We start from the raw sequence: 24659 nt of genomic DNA, 5'->3' as shown, positions 1-24659 counted from the left end.
TCTCTGAATTTCACTTCATCATGGTTTGCTTGTTATTCCACGAATGTGGTGTCACCACATATTGTTGTAAAGATATTAATTAGGTTTATTTTTCCTCTTTAAAGACACCTTTGGCTCTGTTGGCTTCAGATCTTTCAGAGACTCCTTTGTTGGGTCATTTTCCTCGCATTCCGAGCACTCGGTTCTTTCTTGGAGAGGCCCTGCAGCTTGGGAGATTCTTCAGGAACCAGGCTCTCCTCTTACCCGTCAGGCGTCCCAGGCCCTGGCCCACGTCTACGCCCACAGCGTCCACCTCACCCGGTGAGGGGTCGTGTCTCTGCCTTTGTCAGACGTGAGGGGATCAGACCAGGGTCCTCAATGCTGTTGCCTCCAAGGAGAGAGTGTTCAGCTCAAGCCGCACTGCACGTCTCAGGGTTCAGAACATCCTGACGTTCTGGTTCCAGTTCTGGAGCTGACAAGGATGTAACTTGTGATCAATCCACGTACCCATTTCCACGTTCTCTGAAAGGTGATTTCACTTTTCAGTCTTCACCTTACCTCAGAGTCTGCTCTGTCTCAGGAAATACTCTCATAACCATGGGTGTGGATGGGTCAACATCAGTTGTTGTGGACGCACTTTGCTGCAGCTTCCCAAGCACTTAGCACCACTGAGCATGCTGCATTTGAGTAGCTCGTTCATTGTCATTTCCCTCGAGAGTGAGAGCTCAGGAGTCCTAGGAGTTGAGTCCAGGTCCCTGGCTGTCACCCTCCCACACCCCTTGGTGCAGACGGGGCCTGGCTGAAGTAGAACGTGTGGGCTGTTTCAGGACTCGCTGGTCTTTGAGGACGTGGCTGTGAACTTCACCCCGGAGGAGTGGGCTCTGCTGGATGGTGCTCAGAGGAAGCTCTACAGAGACGTGATGCTGGAGACCTGCAGGAACCTGGCCTCCGTGGGTGAGGACGGCTTCACGCCTTCACTGAGTCTGGGAGGGAACAGGTGTTTCTTGCACTTGTCCTTTCTTATTGGGGGCAGGAAATGGGAACATGTTGGAAAAAAGAGAGACACAGTCCAAGCCTCCATGGAACCACCTAGAGTCAAATAGCTTTTCCAGCGAAACCAAGTTTCATGGATTAAGTGGACTTTTTATTTCTTTTGAACAAAAATCCCTCTAATTTTCTAGGTGTGAGCATCGGCTCCAGCGTCCCTTTGGGGCAGTGAGGGCAGCTTTATGGTTTCCACCCCTGTGCCAGTTACACTGGTTAATACACAGGTGACATGGTGGTTTTGCTGTAACTAACCCCACACTCATCTATCCTCACTGGCTTTGAAGACCAAAGTATGGCCCCGTCTCATGGGCTGTTTGTTCCCCTCCGTCCTCTCTCATGGTCAGCTCTTTCCCATGAGCTGTCAGCAGCCGCACACGCCATCCATCTCCCATGGCAGCTGGGACAGTGGACACAGGCTCCATCTGGGTCCGTGTGCCTGCGCACACCAGGAAAGCAGCCACCCTCGGGAGGAACAGGCTCTGGAGGAGGGAATGATGTTTAGACGTCCAGTAGACACGTCACTCTGTCACTGTTTGAGACGGGTGATGTTGGTCACTTACCTGGCTTCCCTGCTGACTTTTCATCCCTTCTCTCCCCCTGGGGAAGACCTTCTGTATTTCCTCTTATAAAGGGAGCATTTGGGGGTCTGCCTTTGCCCAATTCCTTCGTACTTTGCTCTTCTGATAATATTTATTTCCACATCCCTCTCCATCTCTTTTGGAGTTTGCTTAGTGAACAAGCTGCCATTTTGACTAATTTTCCTACTCTTGCCAGGTCCCAGATAGCTGAGGTCATGAGAGTTGCTCTCTGTTCACACGTCCATTCTTTCTCATAAGACTTGATTACATTGTTGGATCAATATATGAGATGAAATCCACATATCATCTGTTTTTCTCCCTTTATCCTGCCACTTTTTTCCCAAGAAATTAACTCATGCTGCTGATTGTTGCAGATTGTTGCACTCAAGAAAGAACAGGTGGATCAATTTCTCAGTGGGACATTTTGGAGAATGAACTATTCAGTGAAGAGAAAATAGTAAGATTCACAAGAAATGATTCCTGGTCTGTTTTTGGAGAAAACTGTAAATTTCAAAGCATTGGAGATCAGCACCCAGCCCAGGAGAGGCGTGTGAGGTGAGTGGCATTCCCACAGGAGGAAGGGGTCTCGGCAGAGGGCTAGACTCACTTGAAATTAAAGAAAAAGTAGAACTCTAGCTAAACAATTGTGCCCTGAGGGAATTTTCACATGACAAGATTTTCATAAATGTGATGCAGATATCGACTCTCTCAAACAAATTAGTTGAAAACAATGATCAGGAGACCTCCTATGTAATAAATTCTGAAAGTTATGGCTACATTTGATCCCTCAGCCGAGCATTAGGCCTGTTTTACTTTGTAACAATGCAGACAGTGCCAAAAACATCCCCATTCATTGAAAATGACAAATACATAGTCAAAATGATCAACGACCATCAATAAATCATTCATAAAGAAATCACTTATAACCATCAATCCTTCACAGTGTGCTTCCTATTTTGAACAGGAGCCATTGGGTGGAGAGTCTCCATGGAAGTAATGAAGGTGATGGCTGTGGAGAAACCCTGAACCAGATTACAGACCTTCCTGTGCCTGAGAGGTGTCCGACTGGAGTTAAACCCGGTGAATGCACGAAGTGTGGAAAAGCCCTCACGGATTGTTCTCTCCTTAAGAAGCGGCAACGATCTCACACTGGACACAAACATTATCCATGTGAGGAATGTGGGCAGGCCTGCAGTTGTGTCTCATGCCTTAGCACTCATATGGAAACATACTTTGTAGAGAAACCCTATAAATGTCAGGATACCGGGAGAGCATCTAAGAGATTCATGAAGAGTCTGGGTAGTAACAAGTCTTTCGAGTGTAAGAAATGTGGAAAAACTTTCACTTGCCCCTCCTCCTTTCAGGGACATCTGAGAGTTCACTCTAGAAAGAAAATCCACACATGTAAAGTGTGTGGGAAATCCTTTATGTATGACTCCTACCTGACACGACACTTGAGAACCCACACTGGAGAGAAACCCTATGCATGTCAGGAGTGTGGGAAGGCCTTCAGTTACCCCGCATCCCTGCAAGGACACATGAGGATGCACAGTGGAGAGAGACCTTATGTGTGTAAGGAATGTGGGAAAGCCTTCGGTTGTGCCAAATACTTTACTGTGCACATGAAAACGCACAGTGGAGTGAAACCCTATGAATGTACGGAATGTGGGAAAGCCTATAGCTGTTCCTCCTCCCTCCGAGAACATGTGCGAATGCACAGTGAAGAGAAACCCTATGAATGTAAGGAGTGTGGGAAAGCCTTCAGGCATCCTCGATATTTTCAGAGACATGTGCGAATGCACAGCGGAGTGAAACGTCACGAGTGTAAGGAATGTGGGAAAGCTTACAGTTGCTCCTCGTCCCTTCGAGAACATTCAAGAACCCACACTGGGGAGAGGCCCTTTGAGTGTCAGCAGTGTGGGAAAGCCTTCACTCGTCACTCCTCCCTTCGAGGACACGTGAGAACGCACAGTGGGGAGAGAGCCTATGAATGTTCACACTGTGGGAAAGCCTTCCGTTGGCCCTCGTCCTTACAGAAACATGTGAGAACACACAATGAGGAGAAGCCCTATGCGTGCCAGCAGTGTGGCAGAGCCTTTTGGTACCCAGCAAACCTGCGAGCACACATGAGAACGCACACCAGGGGGAAGCCCTATGAGTGTCAGCACTGTGGGAAAACCTTCAGGCACCCTGCAAACCTGCGAGTGCATGTGAGAACACACACTGGGGCGAGACCGTGAAGATAAAGACTATGGGAAAGCCTTCATTCTCCCTTAAAGCCTTGTTGTAAATGCCAGCAAACCCACTGGAGAGAGATGAATGGAAAGATCGTTGGGAAACCTTCCACTGCAGCACCTCACTCATTTTGTACTGGAAAACTCGGGGCAGGACAGAAGTCTTTCAATTGTTAAAAATATTTTTTTTCTTTGTAAGGTCTCATCTTTAATAGGATTCCCACTGTATTGATTTCTAGTTCATGTTGCTGATATAAAATACTGAATAATATTCCTTTAGGACCCCATCATCTGTATTTTGTTATCTCAGACTTTAAATATCTGTATAGTTCTATAAAAATTGTCTCATTTCCATTACCATGTGTTTTGGACCCAAGGGTGCTAAGTGGTTGTGGTTTTTTGTTTTTTATTCATGTGTAACTTGATAGAATGTTAGAGAAAATTATGTGATCATGGTATGAGACCTGTATTGCTGAAATTTCTTTTCTGGTCCAGTGCTGCACATACCAGAATTTTCTGACTCGATATCTAGCCTCCCTCAGTCTTTATTATTGAAAGATGTATCTTCCACATTTGTTTATTGCTGATGGATACCACCTCTGTGTTCCTCACAGGAACTAGCAATTGTGGAAATATGTGAGGAGAGTCCCACCTGATGATGTTCATAATTTGACCTGTGGTCAGTGTCCTCTATCTTGGTTGGAAATTGTCATGATGCTTTGAGTTCAGAAGAGAGAGTTGTGGCATGAAGATGGATCTGGAGTCCAGATGCTTCTACTGAACTGTGCTGTCACTTTGGGGAAGGTGGGAAACCGTGTATCCCAGAGTCCTTCTGTTTGTGGCTCTGAGTTAAAGTGCCCGAGCAGAGGAAGACACATGAGGTTTGGAAAGCGGAAGTGGAGAAGCCATGATTCTCAGTTCTCCTGTCCCATCAGGAGACAGAGGTGCCTGGGAACCTAGGGGCCTGTGTCACAGCACACTTTTCTGACTTCTGGCTCTGCCCATCTGGAACAGCCCCAACCAAACACCATGTTTGACGTTGGTTCCCTCTTAGACAGCAGGTTCCACAGACTTTCCCACAAGCTCCCCCATGGTGGACTCTCTGGTTTGCTGGTTCACATGGTTCCTTGCATTTTCCTTCAGCCCTTTGGTGACTATCAGGCCACTTGTTCATGCTGTCACACAGTGACCTTCTCTCACCCTTGACCCCCTCCATCTCCAATGCTTCTCCTAATGACATGAATTCTGTAGGGAGTATCTTGTTCTCTACTAGTGGATCTGTTTCCTGCCTCCACCCTCACAGATTTAATGCTGCAGCCACAAATGCAGGAAACTTCCTTCCCAGGTTGCATTGTTGAGAGGCTGCAATAATCCTGCATTTCTTGTTTCTGGATATTTCCCTGATTAAAAGCAGCAGTTGTGAATGTATCTGGCACTTTATGAGAGTTTTCTCTTACAGCTGAGTACTCTCTAAATGATAAAACCAGTATGTTTAGTTACTTTCTACTTTTATATGTGATTACCCAGTGTTGTTTCATTTTTTTGTGTCATTCAAAACAATGTACATTTTTTGGTCAAATATAGTTCTCTAGATTTTTTCTTGGGAAGCACACATTACTTTGTTTTTCAAATCTCTTGTATAGTTACAAGTGTTACGATGTTTTATGTTCCATTAACTGAGAGTATATGTTAAAATATCCCATTCTAGAGGATTAATTTATTCTTGTAATTGTGTCAATTTTTCTATTTATATTTTGGGATAATATTAACAATGTATATACCTTTTCACATTTTTCTTTCTGGTGTGTTTTTCATTAATTCCTATGCTGCTACCATCATTTTCATTCAAGTGTCTTATTCATTCCTAATAATGAAAATGTAAGTGTTGCACATGTCAGTGGTCTCCAGGCAGAGATCCCCAGGACTCAGGCTCCTGCAGACAAGCAGCGTGGGAGGCAGAACTGGACACACATCTTCCCTAGTTCTCTGTGGACAAGTAGAACCACCAGAGTTCTTGGTGAGGTGAGCACTGACTTGTGGTGGGAATGATTTAGGAGAGGGAGCTCCAGTTTACAGACATAACCAACTTGAGTGAACTACTGATTCCTGGAAATGCTGCTTCTAAATGTTTGTTGTCCACAGAGCTCTCAGTGGTTTCATGGAAAATCAATACTGCAATGGAAACTCTTCTCCGTGTCTGTCATCTTGTTACTAGTAATTGTGCTCATTGTCCATGGGACATTTCTCACTATAACAAGTGAGTAATTGCTGATGCTCCTGCCCAGGGATGTTCCCTTGTGTTATTTCCACTGGTTGACGCTCATGGTTCTGTTGCTCTGCCCATGTTGACAAAGGTCAGTTTCTCCCTCTGTGTCAGATGGCCTCCAGGGATCCTTCTCTGGCCCTGGGCATGGTGGATGTCTTATATTTTGGGTGGACCTGGTAGGGGTTCATGTCTGAGAGGATGTGTAAATTGACTAGGCCCCCAGGCACTTAGAGAGGAAACGATCAGTAAAGGTGTCTGTACAGCCTTTCCAGAGAGGAAGCCTGTACCTAAGGGATTCCAACCACTGTCAGGATGGACTCTCCTCTCTGGTGTCATCGACTCATCAGTCAATATGACCAGTGTTATGGGGACCCCAACACACTGAAAATGCTCGGTATAGCTGCACTGACCTGTACCAGCATGGAAGGTGTGGGTCACAACCACTCTGTGTGTTTTCTCCACCAGTGGAAAGAGCCCATCCTTGACATTTTCCATGAGACTTTTGCTTTTTCATATCAGAAGCATGAAATTCTAATTTCAAACATTTTTACAAATAATTACCCTTCTAAATACCCAGAGAGTGTTTTCCTTGTGAAGTTGTGGTCCTCTCGTTTCCAGTGCCCATAGAATTTGAAGTTTGGAGGGACGCCCACTGAATGCTATTTGGAGTTGTGATGCTGCACCTGTCCTGTCGGCTTCTAGGGGATGACCAGTCACAAGGGGTATAGGGAGGGTCAGGGAGATATTTTATCATACTCAGGTCCTAGAGAGTCACTGCAGCCCAAGAACGGGTGACAGGGGAGCATCAAGGGAATGGTCGTGACCAAGCAGGTGGGGGGCGGAGAGCATGAGGACCCAGGGGCAAGGGCCTGCAGGACCTAGATTAGTGTACAAAATAAGAGTCTGTTTTGAGCCTCGAGTGTGTAGCTGTGATGGATGCTCAACATTTAGCACCCGACGAAGATGGACTGTGAGAAAGGAAGGCCACATTTGAGTCATGATCCTTGGTTGGTCCCTTCTTATCTGTGGCCTCTGGTAAGTCACCTCCATCAAAGCCTCAGTGAACTCATCCAAGGAGATAAACGTGTCTGCCTTACAGAGTTTGCTGAGGAGGAGCTAGATTTATATGATAACGTAGTCACTTTACAAAAAACACTTAAAACAGTGCCACATACATAGTGAGAAATACGTCAGCGTTCACATAGTCAGTGAGAAAGACAGAGGCAGCCCCAGACATCTGGAAGCTGGCCTGACACTGCTGGGCTGGGACTTACGTTGAGCAGAAACAATTTCACCAGCCCCACCGTCAGATGAGGCAAATCCGTGACTGCAATGGGTCAAGACAAAAGGAAGAGCAGGTTATAATCACGTCCACAAAAATGCAACCAATGGAACAGAAGCCAAACCACACTATTGACCAAATTTTCCTGCTTCTTACTATTGTGACCTCTGCCTCTTTACCAACTAGTGTTAGCTACATGCCATCCTTTCTGATTTCTAGACAAGAACTGTTAAGATCTCCAATCATAAAGCTACATTTACCTCCTGACAGCATCGAATCAGAGCAAAGGAACTCTTGCTGGAACACTTACTCAAGTCACCTCACACAAGGCTGAATGTGTGATAGATTCTTGTCCAAATATGTCCTCATGTCACATGTGTCATATTCCCTCCTACTGGCACGCCCACAGTCCTGCACGGTGTGTGCACCCCCAGCGCTCTAAGTCAGTGCACCCCACTTTCTGTGACTGCAGGTGTGATCCTGGAGGTCTTCGGCTAGAGAGCAGTGGCCCAATCACTATTTTACTCTCCTTATTGTATTACAAGTTAATTTAATGACAGAAGTTTCAAGTATATAGGAGTAAATGTTTACCTGAAAGAAAAAATTCTCTAAACTCGTATGCATGTGGTACTGTGGACTAAGAATGCATAAGAATACTGACTAAGAATTCTCAAGTTGAGAAAATTGCAAGGCTGATTGGACAACCCACAAATGCAGACATTTTAACATAATCTCTCAGCCAGGGAAAAGCACACAGTGACATTTGTTAATATACAACTGATTTGAAAACACCACTAAAGACTTTCCTGGGAAACGTGTGGAATCTTCTGAGTACACAAGTGTTTTATTCACACATAAATATGATAACTGAACACATCCTGAGGGCCTGCTCTCAGCCCCAAGTTCAGGACACTCCCAACATGTCCCTGACACATGAGGAAGGTGCTCACTTCTCACGTGGAAGGACAGGCAGTGCAGCCACTCAACGGTGCAGCAGGGAAACAAGCCCCCGTTTTCTTTGGCTGCACTGCTGTGTCCGTCGTGGAATTAGACCCCAGATCTTCTCAACATAAAGGGAATGGGTGTTCACTGTACAAGTAACATCTGGTACAAATAAGGCAAGATCCAGAGCAGAGGGGAGTCAGCGTCGGTCAAGCTCAACCACCGTGACAGCCTCCATGAGGGGCCTGGAGGGCACACCGGGGCTTTGCACAGCCCAGACCTGTGGGTCTCTGACCCTAGAGTCTGATCCACAATGGCAGAGAACAGGAGCACATGTGTGGAGGCCAGGGCCTCTAAGAAAATGGAAAGGGGAATTCGGTGTTTAGTTTGACTTGACTGACTGGGCCGGTGATCAGAAAAATAAGCTGGAAGCTGTTGCCCGTCAAGCCACTATGCATTGCTCCATCCGTATGGTGGCTCCAAACCCTGAGAGTAATGGCTGCTTCATGTGTACCTTCCAGTTGTGACATGAGTTAAGGAATTGGTGAATTCTAACCCAGAATCATAAAGACAGGGATTCTGGGACATATACCTCCATGCCTTACCAACAATGAAATGACACCATTCAGCAGAACCTCATCAACCTGTAGATTTCATTGACCTTTCATCAAACATGGGAAAAGTAGCACAGTGAGGGGATGAGAGGGAGATGGATAAGATGGATAGGGAGATTGCATGTGTATATGGGAATAATAAAGCAGAACAGTAAGATAAGTATTTCATATAACACTGGACATTAATACCTAAATTATAAAATATATACAAGCACATAGAAACACATACACTGGGTTCAGGAGTCTGCCCCCGAATTTCATGTCTACCTGGAACCTCAGAATACAACCTTATTTGGAATAAGGTCTTTGCAGATGTAATTGTTACAGAACGCAAACACAGGTTTGTTACCCGATGAGCAGGAAAGCCAATAACTGAAATATCAGGCTTCTAGCAAGGAAAGAGGTTTCTTATCAAAAGAGCCAGATGAGGAGATAGGAGTTAAAGCTCCAATCTACCTCCTGGAAGGGAAAAAGGTAGAGGTTTTTATTTGGGGTTTTAGGAAGAGGAGGGGGCTGTGGGCTGGCGTTGTAGGTGGGGGATGGGGAGCAGGTAGCCTTGCTGGCTGGCCTCAGCCTGTGTTTGGTTTTGAAGGTTGAATCTTTCTTTCCTCAACCATCTGGACTTTTCTGGTTAGTTTTCATCCTCCGCCTACATTCGGCTTTGCGAGGCTGAATCTCCTTTCTTCTTGATGTCTGGACCTTGACTTCTTGGGGAAAACAGCTCACTCACGTGCTAAGGAGGAACACAAAGGCCGGGTTAGTTTTAAACAGCTGATTATGCTGAGTCTGCACAGATGCAGTTAGCAGAGCTTAGCTCAGATTTTTCCTCTTTTAGCTCATTCATTCTTGGTTTCATAATCAAGATGAGGTCACAGTGGATTATATGAGGTCCTAGTATCCTTAGAAAAAGGGGAAAATTTGGACACAGGGCTGCACAGAAGACAGATATGTCTTCACCATGTGAAGACAGAGGCAGAGATTGGCGTGACCTGCCTACAGTCAAGGAAGGTAAAGGATTCTTGGCAACCACCAGAAGCTGCGAGTGGCTGGAACAGATGCTCCCTCTGAACCTCCAGAGGGAGCCAACCTGCTGACAACCTGATTTCAGAATGCCGCCTCCAGAACCCTGAGGGCATCACTTCCTGTTGTTTTCCCCCCCCCCCCCCCCCCGTGGACTTTATTCCGAGCAGACCAGTGCCGTTCCTAAGGAGGGCGTGGGCCTTGGATATTAGGGGCACAGCCAGAGGCCAGTGCACCTGGAGCAGAGAGAGGAGGAGAACGGCAGAGGAGCGTAATGGGGTGGTGCTCACATCGTGTCATGATTCACTGGCCATGGGAGACTGATGCTGGTTGTGAGTGACTTGGAGCCTACAAGTGGCCTGAGGAGGCAGCTTCACCGGATCCCTCTGTACCTTGAGAACAGACACGGGGATGATGCTGCCATTCAAGGTGCGGGTCAGACTGGGCTGGTACCTGTGACACTGATGTGCCAGGTTGGAGCCCTGATATAATCTGAAGTTAGAGCCATCAGAATTTCTTGATGGCTTGAAGGTGGGGTGAGAGGAAGGGTGAGGAGTGACTCCATTGTTTTGTTCAGAAAAAACTGGCATGATGGAGTTGCCATCAGTTATATGTGGGTCATCACCCATGGAGAAGGAATTTGGTGAAGTGTGAGGAGTTCAACTTGGAGCCCGTCAAGATGGAGATGAGATGAGGACAAACCAAGGCAGAAGAGAAATGTATAAGGATGTCACTAGATTTTACTACAACTTACAAACTTACTACAAATTTTAAAGAATGTCATTAGGAACATTGGTTTTAATAGCAATAGCAGCCAAAAGAGCTGGCTGCCAGTAGTGGAAGGAGGACACTTAAATGGTGTCATCCTACAGGGTAACAATGGATGAATGAAGTGAACGAAGTGTGAAGGTATGGAAGACTAAACACTCTTGAACAAAAGACATTTGGTATAAAATGGTACATACCGTTTGATTCTACTTACATGCCATATAAAACAGGTGACATTGTGTACATAGGTGATGAAACTATAAAGAAACAAAAGGAAATCATCTTTTAAACGTTTGGGACGTTGGTCACTGTGAGAGGACAGGGTGGGGTCCTGACGGGCCCTCAACCTGAGTGGGATGTGGCTGGGACGGCAGCCTCTCCATCTTGTCCAGGTTGGGAGGTCATGGGTGTTTATTCTGTAATGTTTCAGTCAAATGCACGTTTTATGCATCTTTCTGCAGATATATTTTACAGTAAAATGTTAGGATATCGACTAATATAACTCAGTACGATACCATGTTGAAAAAAATTATCTCAACAGATGGAGGAAAAGCATTTTATACATGTCAACATTCACCCATGCAAATATTTAGTAATTTAGGAATAGATGAGAACTTTCACCCCCTTTTCAAGGGCATCTTCAAAAACATGTTTATGAAAGAACGCATGTGCAAGTGGTCAAAATTCACTCGTTCAATAATATTATGTACAAAACAAGAATGCCCCGGCCCCAGCCCCCTTCAGCATAGACTATTCATCCAGCCAGTGCCACGAGGAACAGGGGTACGCATTAGAAAGGAGGAAAAAGTCACTTGTGCCATAGCTGGAACAACTGTGTGTTTACAACCTCCAAAGTATCTCAGGGGAAGCAGAGAAAAAAGATGATTGACAGCTTGTCAGGATGCGAACCCAATAGAAACATAAACGTCATTCCATTTCTAATCACTGTCGAGAAGAAGTTGACCAATTTGAAAGACAATGTGTACAAAAGTACAAAGAAGTTATTCAAGTACCAAGTAAGTCTAAGAAGGCTGTAGGAGAAGTGGACCTAAAAATTGTAAAATGAGACTGAATGACATCAAAGGAGGCTCAAAGAAAGGCAAACATGGAGCAGGTTCCACGAAAGGAGAGAGTGGCGTCAACACGGTGTCCGTATTTAATAGATGTATCGTTTTCACAAAATCCTGTTACTACTACAGTTCTTCTTAGAAAGGCCAGAAACCTTCTAAGCTTTATAAATAAGAACAAATGTTCAGTGACAGCCGTGCTGTTCTGAAGAACGAGGTGGAGGAGCCCTAAAAGGACAAAGCATTAAAACCTGTTATGCCGGGAGCATCATCATGAAAGCACAGAAGTATAGTGGGAGCACGTTCACAGAGGCAAGGACCATTATCACTGAAAGTGGAAACTGTTACTTTCAACTTCATGGCCTTTCATGTTAACACATTGTCCAGGGACACGTGATTTATCAGAAGCTTCTTCCCAGGTGCAGGACTTGAAAGTGGCTCTGCTGAGAAGCCCCCCAGCAGACTGTCCTGGGGACCCAGTGAGGGAAGGAAACACAGGGACAAACCTTCACGAACTTGGATTTGTTAATGATTTCTTAAACATCACACCAAAAGCAAAAGCAACACAAGGAAAAACAGATCAATTGGACTTCTTCAAAATTAAAATCCTTTGTGCATCGAAGGACACTACACAGAGAGTAAAAGGACACCCCACAGAATGGGAAAGTCATATATGTGGTAAGGTTTTGTTTTCCAAAATACATAAATAACCCTGACATCCTCACAACAAAAATGCCAACAGCTCAGTTAAAAAATGGGCCGAGGACTTGAATTGACACTTCTCCAAAGAAGATAGACAAATGGCCAATAAACTCTTGAAAAGATTCTTGGCATACGAGTGCTCAGAGAAATGCAAATCAAAACCACCAGGAGATACCACTTCACACCCATGAGGAAGGCTAGAATAAAAAAATCAGGTAACTGGGGCCAGCCCCTGGGGCACAGCGGTCAAGTTTGCATGTTCCACTTCTCAGTGGCCCAGGGTTCGCAGGTTCGGATCCCGGGTGTGGACATGGCACCGCTTGGCAAGCCATGCTGTGGTAGGCATCCCACATATAAATAGAGGAAGATGGGCATGGATGTTAGCTCAGGGCCAGGCTTCCTCAGCAAAAAAGAGGAGGATTGGCAGCACTTAGCTCAGGGCTAATCTCCCTCAAAAATAAAAGAAAAATCAGGTAACCACTGTTGCCAAGGATGTGTGGAAATTGGAACTCTTCTACTCGGCAGGTAGGAGTGTAAAATGGTGCAGCCACTGTGGAAAAGAGTTTAGTGGGTCCTCAAAAAGTTAAACATAGAATTTCCATATGACCCAACTATCCACTCCCACCTATGTTGAAACAGGCACTCACATTGTACATGAGTGTGCTGTGCATCACTGTTCAAAACAGCCACAAGGTGGAAACGTCCCAATGTCCATCAAGGGCTCAATGGAAGAATGAAGTGCAGCACATACAAAGGATGGAATATTATTCAGCCATGAAAAGGAGTGAAGCACTGCCACATGCTGCCCCATGGATGAACCTTGAAAACATTACGCTGTGTGAAAGAAGCCAGACACAGCAGGCCACGGAGGGTATGATTCCATTGATATGAAATAGCCAGAACAGGCAAATCCATAGTGACAGAACACATTCTGGTGGTGGCCAGGAGGTAGGGTTATCACGGATATTATGGCCTTTAGATTTGTTTTTAGAAATGGAGAAATACACATACGATAATGTTCACAATTTTAAGTATAAAACTCAGTGATTTTTTGTACTTACACAAATCTGTGCAATATCACATTGTGAAAGCTGACCTGTGTGGAGTCACAGTGAAACAGCGGGAAGAGTCATGTCAGAGTAATTGCCTTGCATGGCTTGTTTTCTGTATCTTCAAAGTGGCCCAAACCATCACCGTTCCAAGAAGTCAGGAAGGACGAGAATACCGTGTCTGTAGGGGCTGATGAACTGGGCTTTGCTGTTGACCGAATCTCAGGCCAATCTATGAAGCAGAAACCCAGCCTTGCTCATCCAGCGCCAATGAACTCGTCTTCACTACAACTCACCTCGTCTTCCTCCCTTTTTCCCATAAAAACCCTGAGCCCGTGTCCTGTGCTCGGGACACAATTTGGGTTTCTACCTGAATCTGTGCTCCCTGAATTACAATTCTTTGATCCCCAAATAAACGCCTCTCTGCCTCTCATTTTGACTCTTGATTTTTAGGTTAACACTATACAATCTGAATAAGGAAACATAGCCTTTTACATTTCAAAATCCTCTGGGGACCAAGTGAAAACCTGATGTGACATCAGTTTCCTGGCAGTAAACGCACACGCGAGGATTCTAACATCTCACACCGTGGCTGTGCTGAGACGAGTCCTGGATGCAGCTGCGGCCGCGGGGTTCCAGCCCCAGCTCTTTCTCTTGGCAGTTTTCTCAGTTTTCGTTTCTAGTATTTTCACTCTGTTGTAAGGTGCATACACACGAAGGATTGTTCGGTACTTTTGGAGAATTGGCCCCTTTGTCATTATGCAACACCCCTCTTTATCCCTGAGAGCTTTCCTTCCTCTGAAGTCGGCTCTGTGTGAAGTGTCGTGTATCTTCATCCCTTTTCTTTTATGTGCCCTTTTATATTTACAATGAGTTCCTTGTAGACAACACACACTTGTGTCTTTTTTTTTTTTTGAGGAAGATTAGCCCTGAGCTAACATCTGCTGCCAATCCTCCTCTTTTTGCTGAGGAAGACTGGCCCTGAGCTAACATCCGTGCCCATCTTCCTCTACTTTATATGTGGGACGCCTCCCATGGCATGGCTTGCCAAGTGGTGCCATGTCCACACCCAGGATCCAAACCAGCGAACCCTGGGCTGCCGAAGCAGAACATGTGCACTTAACTGCTGTGCCACTGGGCCGGCCCCTGGTCTTTTTTTTTTAATTAGTGAGGACGATTGGCCCCAAGCTAACATCCATTGCCAATCTTCTCTTTTTGCTTGAGGAAGCTCGTCCCTGAGCTAACATCTGTGACGGCATTCCTCTATTTTGTATGTAGGATGCAGCCACAGCATGGCTTGATGAGCAGTGTGTGGGTCTGTGCCTGGGATCTGAACCCACAAACCCCAGGCTGCCAAAGCGGAGCGTGATAACTTAACCGCTATGCCACTCGGCCAACCTCCCTGGTCATCTTTTAATTATATGAGCTACAGTGATTGAATACATTATTGCTGTTACTACCGCAGACCATTTATTATGTTAGATCAGTCCAAAATAGTAAATACATAATTTGCTTCTTCATTCTCTTCCTTTATGCAGATCTGGGTTTCTGACTTCTATCATTTTCTCTCTTTGAAAAACTTCTAACATTTCTCGTGAGGCAGGTCTGCTGTCTACATATTCCCTCAATGATCTGCCCAGGGGTAGTTTCATGACATTTATTCAGGTGGATGTCCTCTGAGCTTCCTGCATCTGGGGTTGGTGTCTGACTTTATGTAATTTTGTTGCGTTAACGTTTGTCAATTAGAGCCCCCAGGGTGTCAAATGGTTGGTGAATTCAAACCAGAATACCCTCTGTGGGGGTCCTGTCTAAGGGGCACACACAGGGAGGCCCTGGGACGAGGTTGATCACAGGGGCCTTTGGGAAGTTGCATCAGGAACTGACATTTGTGTGTGACTCTGGGGGTTGCTGTCTAGGGCACGTATTCCAGGAGGGGCTGGTGTCCCTTCGAGGCCCCCGGAGGCTGCTTGACCAAACAGAATGGGTGTCAAGGCAGCAATCCCATGGAGAAGTTGAGCCAAAATGTGGACAGTCCACCCCTGATGCCTTGGCACCAGGAATAGCAACCACTTGTGAAGTGAGATGTTAAAGGATGTCGCGACTGTTTCCTGAAGCCATGGGAAAGCACTTTTCATGAAGGCGGCAGTGACGAGGCCTGTGAACAGACTCAATGTTTCAAATCCCTCTCTCAGCCATTGCCCCTGGTGGAGGGCTAGAGCTGTGAGGACATCTTAGGGACCTCAGGGAGTGTGGGAATCAGCTGACATATTTTAGTGATATTCTGCCCGACCTGTATGTCTTGAGACATCTTCTGGAGGTTGGCCTGTAGCTGTCCTGAGTTCTTAATGTCCACGCAGCAAGAGGTTCCCTGCAGAGAACAGATTCCATGCCACCATAATGCCCGTGGATTCTTTTTGTGGACAGCAGCTTCACAAAGCAGAGATCACCCTGCTAATCTACGAGAGGATGCTTAGAGCGCAACCCTGCCAGGCACATGCGCTGACTTGGTTACAGCGGGATGGCCATTCAGCCTGGGATGGAATTTGAGGCGTGGTTTAAGGAGGGAGCTATTTATGTCAGTGTCACCTCCGCTGACACCATTTAATGTGGAGGGAGGTGAGCTCGGGGCCAGAATCTGTGCCCAGTGGCATGCTGGGACCTGGTGCTCGGCGTCCTGTACTGCGCTGGAGCATCTGGCTGATTTGTCCCAGTGCTTCTCCTGGGGCAGGGTTAGGGCCCAGGGGTCCAGTAGCAACCCTACTATCCGGATAAGAGGAAGAGCCACATCCAGGGAGAGTGTTTGCCTTTGTCTGGCTGGTGGGGCGTCCCTCGGGGTCAGCAGTCTGCACACTGACGTGGGGCCGAGCGTGGCCGCCGTGCAGGCTGACGTTCCTCACTCTGTCTCTGGCAGGTGGGGGGGCCTGGCCTGAGTCCGCTGATTGTGGCTGCTGGGCCCCAGGGTTTCTGTTTAGATGACATTTCCTAATGGGACTGGCATCCAGAGGTGGAGGGCGTCTCGTCCTCTCTCTGAGATGCACGTGGTTTTGCTAGTGGGTCCTGGTGCTATCATTTCAACTTCTGCAAAATTTTTGATGAATCTGCTAAAATTAGCTAGCTGTTATAATCCGAATGATGAAGAAGTGCTCCTGGTCTTAGCTTGGCGGCCGCTGCTGAGCCACCGTCTGGGACAATGAAATCCACGTAATCAAGATCTCTAAGCAATTTCATAGGGGAGTCCCCCTTGGCTATTATAACTGCTTCTATTGCACAGTCCGCCCTCCATCAGGTGGCCAGTGTGTGGAAGGTGGCGAGACAGGGGGGAAATCAAGATGAGAAGGGAGCGTTCGTCCAGGGACGGGATGTGAATGATGTCCTCCCTGGTGTTGGGAGATCCGGGATTGATGTGGGCGGTTCGGAGACCTGAGGGCTGCGAATTGAGCGCTATTAGAGACTGGGGTAACCCTCTGTCCACTCGGGGGACCACAGCTGTTTGAAGCCCGAGGAGCAGGTCTTGAGTGGGCCCGTGTGCTTCTCCACACATCCTGCCACTTGGGGCCCGTGAGTTGGGTGGGGATTACAAGGCGGCATGTTTTAGAGCCCAGGACTGAACTTGGGAGGTGAAATGAGTACCTTCATCTGAATCTGAAATGTCTGGTGGACGAAAGGGGATGAGCACACACCCGGTCAAGAAGAGGACACGATGGGAAGCAGCGTTTCTGGAGGAGCGGCCCGCAGGAGTCCACTGAAGGTGTCCATGATGGTGCTTGCGTACCTCCTCGCTCCAGCAGAGGGTGGCAGCGGTCCAGTTCAATCCATTTCCCTTCCAGAATAAGGTCTGTCGCCCCAGGGCACATATCCTCACCTGGGAGACTTCTAGAATTTCATTTGGGAGCAAAGGAGGCCATTATCTGCCACCACTTTGGCTAAGCCAAGGTAAGGAGGACTGTCCACCTGTGTACCCACTGAATGCTGTCACCCACTATGGTCTGATGTCACATGGACCACTCAGCTGAAGGGTGTGGTGTCTCTGGAATAGTTGAGACAAGAGCTGTGTTTGGTCCTCTGGGAGGTGGCTCTCGTGGGGCCTTGGAGCAGATGCACGGTTTGGAATAAGGAGACTATAACGTTATTATTGTCTGGTTCTGGTGTGTGGTGGCGTGTGTGTGCAGTCATGAGTGACCACAATCGGTGTGTGAGTTGGCCATCTCTTTCCAACTGGAGACACCCCAGACAGGCTTTCCCTGAATCATGAAATGATACCTTGGCCATTGTCCAGTCCACACTGCAAGCCCACTGGCTACTGCTCAGGGGTCCACAGAAACGTGTGCCCTTGGGAGCCTCCTTTTGATGACCTGTCGTACAGCCAGGCATACTGCCACCAGCTCTGCCAGTTGGGCCGAGCCAGGAGAGCCCTCCTCTACGAAGGATGTGCCGCCAGCATGGTGACATGCCCTGGGCTTCCAGTAGACTGCGCTGTGCACAGTGCTGGTGCTGTCATCGGGAAAGCACACCAACTCCCTTTCCACGTCAGGCAGTGGTTCCAAGGGCCTCCCCAAACTGTGAGAGGCCAGCAGTGGGGGCGCCACAAGCCGCAGCTCCATGTCAGAGGGCAGGGGCTGAGCGTGGGGGGTGCCACATCCTCCTGTCACCCGGAAAGGCCCTGACGACAGGTTTAGCCCTTTCCTGGAGGTAGGACTTCCATTTTAAGTGTGAGGCCTTGTGGCCACGCCAAGCCTCTGCTGGGCTGAACCCCTGACCTAGGGCAGGATGGAGACTTGTCTGTGCAGCAGTACGGCCTGTTAATGCCTCTGTCTCTGAAAGGGCCCAGCAGGCTGCAAGATGTGGGGCTCGAGTGGGCTGTACCAGGCCGCTGTTGGGGCAGGTGTTTGGTCCAGAGCCCACGGACAGCCAGGTGGGGCCATGCTGAGTCCAGAGACTCTGTGAGGCATCATCAGGCATCGCCAATAACTCAACTCAGACGTCTGAGCCCAGAGGGACTGGGAGCGGGCTGCTGTGTGGCTTGCTGCACCTGCTGTCAGGCAGCTTCTTGAGGTCTCCCCAACAATAGAAATGAAGAAGCCAATTTGTGCGTAATGGCATAGATGGGCCTGAGTAGAATGCATAAGTGTGGCATGTGTTGCCTCCAAAAGGTAAAGAGACCTACTGGGTGCTGTGTCTGCCAGTGTTGTGGGCAGCCCGACTGGGAGGAGTTGATGTCTTTTTTTTGTTTTGCTGAGGAAGATTGGCCCTGAGCTAACATGTGTTGCCAATCTTTTTTTAATTTGTTTCTCCCCAAAGCCCCAGTACATAGTTGTACATCCTGGTTGTAGGTCATTCTAGTTCTACTATGTGGGGCACCATCACAGCCTGGCTTGATAAGAGGTGTGTAGGTCCATGCCCAGGATCCAGTGGACCCCGGGCTGCTGAAGCAGAGTTTGCAAACTTAACCACTCGGCCATGGAGCCGGCCCCCAGTAGATGTCTCATAGTGAGAGGAATTTCACGGCCCTCAGCTGACCACACAAGGCCAAGAAACTTGACAGAAGTGGCCGATCCTTGGATCTTATGTGGGGCAAGGGCCCCTCGTCTCTGCTGTAAATGTTGTGTTATCAGGTATAAGTCTTTCTGGATGGCATCCTCACAGGGCCCCTGTAGTAGAATGTCATCTACATAATGTCAGTGGTGGCCATGGGCCAGCTGAGTGAATTTAGATCTTGGCCACATAGGTTACATGTGATGGGAAGCTGTTTAGATAACCATGGGAAGTGAGGAAACCCTGGGCTTCCCGAAAAGTGAGAGCAAACTGAGGTGGTCTTCAGTCATTGGGACCAAGTACAACATGTTGGCTAGCTCTAGGACAGCAGGATAGGGGCCCTGAGCCTTCTGGGTGTCACCTGTCATCTCCCTAATATTGAGAATGGGAGCTGTAATGGTGGATCCTGTGCATTGAAGTTTCCAGTCGTTAATCTCCACGCATGGGTGGCTGGTTCCAGCAGTGGCAGACAGATGGGGCTACTGCAGGGCGAGATGGTGGGCCAGGGACCCCAGTGTCAAGCCTATCTTTAACCACACACCTTGCTCCACCTGAGGCTGTGGAGTATTTCCTGTTTGTGCTGGAGGAAGCAGTTGGTCAGGTTCCCATTTGGCATTGCTCCTGGGCAACTGCAGGTGCAACTCAATCCATTCTGTTGGTGATGCCAGTTGTTGTAATTTTGTTCAATCAACATTTAAGTGGAGCCCCAGGTCAATAAGAGAGCACAAGGGAACTGAATTAGGGAGGCTATTTAGTCCCATTAGGAGCTGGAGGGAGAGGGGCCCCACAGGAGGGCAGGGCAGGTGCATGCAGAGAGTGTCTCCTGCGGAGGGAACACAGCTTGTGTTCCATTCTGACCCTCTGCCTTTGGGGTGGGTTGGGATCCATCTCACTTCAGGTTGGTAGTGACGGTGGCACCTGCTCCCTTGGTGCTCCCCCAGTCACACCCTCTCATGTGCAGCAACTGTCTCTCTGGGATTTGGGTATAACACACTTTTCCAAGCCTTCCTGCGCCCCCTGTGGCTGCACAGACCTGGCCATCTGGTAACGTAAACAGAACAGGTGCAGAGTCACAGCCTCTAAGCAAATATTTCAGTGAGCGTCCTTCCAACTTCATACATTCTGAAGAGCGCTGGAAGCAAAGAACTATAACTTCACAAGGAAAACATCCTCTGGGTATTTAGAAGGGAACTATTTGGAGAAAAGGTTTGAATTAAGGATTTCATGGTTCTGATATGAAAAAGCAAGAGTCCCATGGAAAATGTCAGGCAAGGGCTCTAAGCTATCCTCTCAGTTAATGAAAAATGAAACATGACACTTGTAAGTAAAAAACAGATTTGAAAACCTAGGTAATAAGCTTGCTAAGAAACAACATAGGGAACTATATTTGACCAAAACTGCACATTGTTCTGAATCACATATACAAAAAGTGAAAAAACACTGAGTAATCACATATAAAAATGGAAAGCAAGAAAGCGTACATTCATCATTTAGACAGAAGTCAGCTGTAAGAGAAAACTATTACAAGCTGCCAAATATATTTACACTGTTGATTGCAACCATGGAAATATCCAGAAACAAGAAATGCAGGGTCAGTGCAACCAAAGAGGGTCCATGATGGGGGAGCTTGTGGGAAAGTCTGTGGAACCTGCTGCCTCAGAGAGAACCAACGTCAAACATGGTGTTTGGCTGGGGCTGTTCCAGATGGGCAGAGCCATAAGTCAGAAAAGTGTGCTGTGACGCAGGCCTCCGAGGGTCCCATGCACTTCTGTCTCCTGATGGGACAGGAGAACTGAGAATTGTGGCTTCTCTACTTCTGCTTTCCAAACCTCATGCGTCTTCCTCTGCTCGTGAATTTTAACTCAGAGCCACAAACAGAAGGACTCTGGGACACATGGTTTCCCACCTTCCCCAACGTGACAGCACAGTTCAGTAGAAGCCTCTGGACTCCAGCTCCATCTTCATGCCACAACTCTCTCTCCTGAACTCAAGGCATTGTGACAATTTCCAAACAAGATCAAGGAGAATGACCACAGGTCAAATTATGAACAGAACCAGATGGGACTGTTGATCTTCCCACAATTACAAACTTCTTTGAGGAACACAGATGAGGTATCCACTAACAACAAACAAATGTGGAAGAATCACCTTTCAATAATGAAGGAAGAGCAAATATTGAGTCAGAAAATTCCAGTATCAGCAGCAGACGCTGTTAAAAGAAAATTCAACAATACAGGTCTCACATCACGATTGCATACTAGGAGCATAAAGTAAGAATGAAAACATAGTTCAGCTAACATCATATCAAGTTGCACATGAATAAAAACAGAAAAAACAAAACCCACTTATCTCCCCTGGATCCAAAAGACACTGTAATGGAAATGAGACAAGTTTTATATAATTGTACAAATATTTAAAATCCAAGATGAGAACACATATGTAGGACAGATGAAGGGGACATAGATATGTATTACCTTCAGAGTTCAGATTAGCAACACGAACTGGCAGTCAACACACTGGTGATCCCTACTAGGGATGACGAGACACTTACAAAGGCAGAGCCATATGTATATCAATTAAAAGACTTCCGTCCTGCCATGAGTCTTCATGTACAAAAGAACTGAAATGGTACATGTGACGGTTTCCCCACAGTTTTCCTATTTATAACATTTCTCTCTAGTGTGTCTGCTCACATCTACAGCAAGCTTTTAAGGCAGAATAAAGGTTTTCCCCCAGTCTTTGTATTTGGATTTTCTCTCCAGCATGTGTCCTCATAGGTTTCAGGGATACCTGTAAGCTCTGCACCTTGCTGACATTCATAGGGTGTGCCCTGTGTGTGTTCTCAAATGTACTTGAAGGTTGGAGGAAAACCTGAAGGCTTTCCTACACTGCTTACATTCATAGGGTTTCTCCCCACTGTGGATCCGCACGTGTCCTCGAAGGGAGGAGTGACCGGTGAAGGTTTTCCCACACTGCTGACATTCAAAGGGTCTCTCCCCAGTGTGCGTTCTCACATGTTCTCGTAAGGACAAGGAGTAACTGAAGGCTTTCCCACATTCCTTACATTCATATGGTCTCTCTCCACTGTGGGTTCTCACATGATCTCGAAGGGCAGTGTGACGACTGAAGGATTTCCCACACTGCTGACACTCATAGGGTCTCTCCCCACTGTGGGTCCTCTCGTGGACTTGAAGGAAGAAGTGATGGCTGAAGGCTTTCCCACAGTGCTGACACGCATAGGGTCTCTCCCCAGTGTGCAGTCTCACGTGCACCTGCAGGGATGCAGAAGAGCTGAAGGCTTTGCCACACTCGCTACACTCATAGGGTTTCACTCCACTGTGCACTCTCACGTGCCTTTGAAAATGGTGAGGCCTCTTGTAGGCTTTCCCACAGTGCTGACACTCATAGGGTCTCTCCTGACCGTGAGATCTCACATGTCGCTGAAGGGAGGAGTGACAACCGAAGGCTTTCCCACAGTGCTGACAAGCATAAGGTTTCTCTTTATTAGGAGTTCTTACATGTTCTGTACGACAGGAGTAAGACATAAAGACTTTCTCACATACGTCACACACCTTGGTTTTCTGTCCATGGTGACCTCTGTCATGTTCCTGTAAGGATGAGATATAAGTACAAACTTTTCCACATTTCTTACACTCGAAGGATTTTTTACTACAAAGACTCTTCACGTGTCTCTCAGATGCTCTCCCAGTATCCCAATGTCTTCTACAGGGCTTCTCCACAATGTCTGTTTCCACATGAGTGCTAAGGCACGAGACACAACTGCAGGCCCGTCCACATTCCTCACATGGATGAGCTTTGTGTCCAGTGTGAGGTCTTTGCCGATTCTTTAGGAGACAACAATCTGTGAGGGCTTTTCCACACTTCGTGCATTCATCATGTTTAACTCTAGTCAGAGACCTCTCACGCACAGGAAGGTCTGTAATCTGGTTCAGGGTTTCTCCACAGCCATCACCTCCACTACTTCCATGGAGACTCTCCAGCAAATGGCTCCTGTTCAAAATAGGAAGCACCCTGTGAGGGATTGATGGTTATAAGTGATTTCTTTATGATTGATTTATTGACGGTTGTTAATGATTCTTTTGATATGCATTTGTCATTTTCAGTGAAAAGGAAGGTTTTTGGCACTGTCTGCATTGTTACAAAGTAGAAAAGGTTAATACTCTGGCTGAGGCCTCAAATACAGCAGTAACTTTCAGTGTTTACTACACACGGTGTTTCCTGATCACTGTTTCCAACTGAATTCTATTTCAGACGCTCAATATCTACATCTCATTTATGAAAATCTTTGTGAAAATTCTCTCAGGACACAATTGTTTAGCTGGTTCTACTTTTTCTTTCATTTCCAGTCAGTCTAACCCACTGCTGAGACCCCTTCCTCCTGTGGGAATGCCACTCACCTCACACGCCTCTCCTGGGTTTGCTGATCTCCAACGTTCTGAAATGTCCAATTTCCTCCAAAAGCAGAGCAGAAATCATTTCTGATGAATTTTACTTTTTTATTTTCACTGGATATTTTATTCTCCGAAATATTCCACTGAGGAACTGATCCACTGGTTTTAACCTGAGTGCAACAATCTGCAACAATGCGTAGCACAGTTTAATTTCTTGGGAAAGAAATGGATACAGGAAAGAAAAGAGACCATATGTGGATTTCTTTTCATACGCTGACCCAAAAATGTAAACAAATTTTATGAAGAAGAATGGACATGCCAGGAAAGAAAAACTCTGCGGACCTCGGCTATGTGGGACTTTGGGGAGAGCAGGGTCAAAATGGAATGAGTCAAAATGGCAGCCTGTTCACTAAGAAATACTTCAAAAGACATGGAGAGGGATGTGGAAATAAATATTATCAGAAAAGCAAGATAGCAAGGAACTGGGCAAAGGCAGACCCCCCACTGCTCCCTGTATAAGAGGAGATACAGAAGGTCTTCCCCGGGGGGCGAGGAGGGATGACAAGTCAGCAGGGAAGCCAGGTAATAACAAACGTCACCCTTCTCAGTGACAGAGTGACCTTTCTAATGTACGTGTCCAAATGTCATTCCCTCCTCCAGAGCCTGTTCCTCCCAAGGGTGGCTGCTTTCCTGGTGTGCGCAGGCACACAGACCCAGAGGGAGCCTGTGTCCACTGCCCCAGCTGCCATGGGAGATGGATGGCGTGTGCAGCAGCTGATGCACGGGGAAGAGCTGACCATGAGAGAGGACGGAGGGGAACAAACAGCCCATGAGACGGGGCCATATGTTGGTCTTCAAGGCCAGTGAGGATGGATGAGTGCCAGGTTAATTCAGCAAAATGACCATGTCAACTGTGTATTAACACAGTGTAACTGGCACAGGGGTGGAAACCATAGAGCTGCACCAAAGGGACACTGGAGACTATATTCATGCTCATAAATTCAGACACCTCTGACTTTTGTTCAAGAGTAATAAAAAGTCCACTTAATACACGAAACTTTGTTTTCCTGGAAAAGCTGTTTGACTCTAGGTGGTTCCACGAAGGCTTGGACAGTGTCTCTCTTTTTTCAAACATGTTCCCCTTTCATGGCCCCAATAAGAAAGAAG

At 47.0% G+C, this 24659-nt stretch overlaps 2 protein-coding genes across 5 annotated transcripts in view; one reads left to right on the top strand and one right to left on the bottom strand.

Moving 5' to 3' along the window:
* The window catches only part of LOC124252566 (zinc finger protein 77-like), a 16977-nt gene extending 11349 nt beyond the window's left edge, over positions 1-5628 (top strand). For 2 of the 3 annotated variants that reach the window (XM_046686229.1, XM_046686227.1), the window contains exons 2-4: positions 807-933; positions 1979-2159; positions 2569-5628. In XM_046686229.1, coding sequence (XP_046542185.1) covers positions 807-933; positions 1979-2159; positions 2569-3844 — 1584 coding nt within the window. In that variant the 3' untranslated portion in view covers positions 3845-5628. Of the gene's footprint in view, positions 1-8; positions 509-806; positions 934-1978; positions 2160-2568 lie in introns of those variants that run through there. The other variant, XM_046686230.1, reaches the window with a different exon arrangement.
* A 14696-nt stretch (positions 5629-20324) lies between these two features.
* The window catches only part of LOC124252568 (zinc finger protein 77-like), a 172833-nt gene continuing 168498 nt past the window's right edge, over positions 20325-24659 (bottom strand). The window contains exons 3-4 of one of the 2 annotated variants that reach the window (XM_046686232.1): positions 23499-23676; positions 20325-23112 (exon numbers count right to left, since the gene is read on the bottom strand). In XM_046686232.1, the coding sequence (XP_046542188.1) occupies positions 21897-23112; positions 23499-23676 (1394 nt within the window). In that variant the 3' untranslated portion in view covers positions 20325-21896. The remainder of the gene's footprint in view (positions 23113-23498; positions 23677-24659) is intronic. The other variant, XM_046686233.1, reaches the window with a different exon arrangement.

The sequence above is a fragment of the Equus quagga genome, chromosome 14, assembly GCF_021613505.1.
Source record: "Equus quagga isolate Etosha38 chromosome 14, UCLA_HA_Equagga_1.0, whole genome shotgun sequence".
In the NCBI taxonomy this organism is placed as follows: domain Eukaryota; kingdom Metazoa; phylum Chordata; class Mammalia; order Perissodactyla; family Equidae; genus Equus; species Equus quagga.
This window is presented reverse-complemented; position numbering and strand designations above follow the sequence as displayed.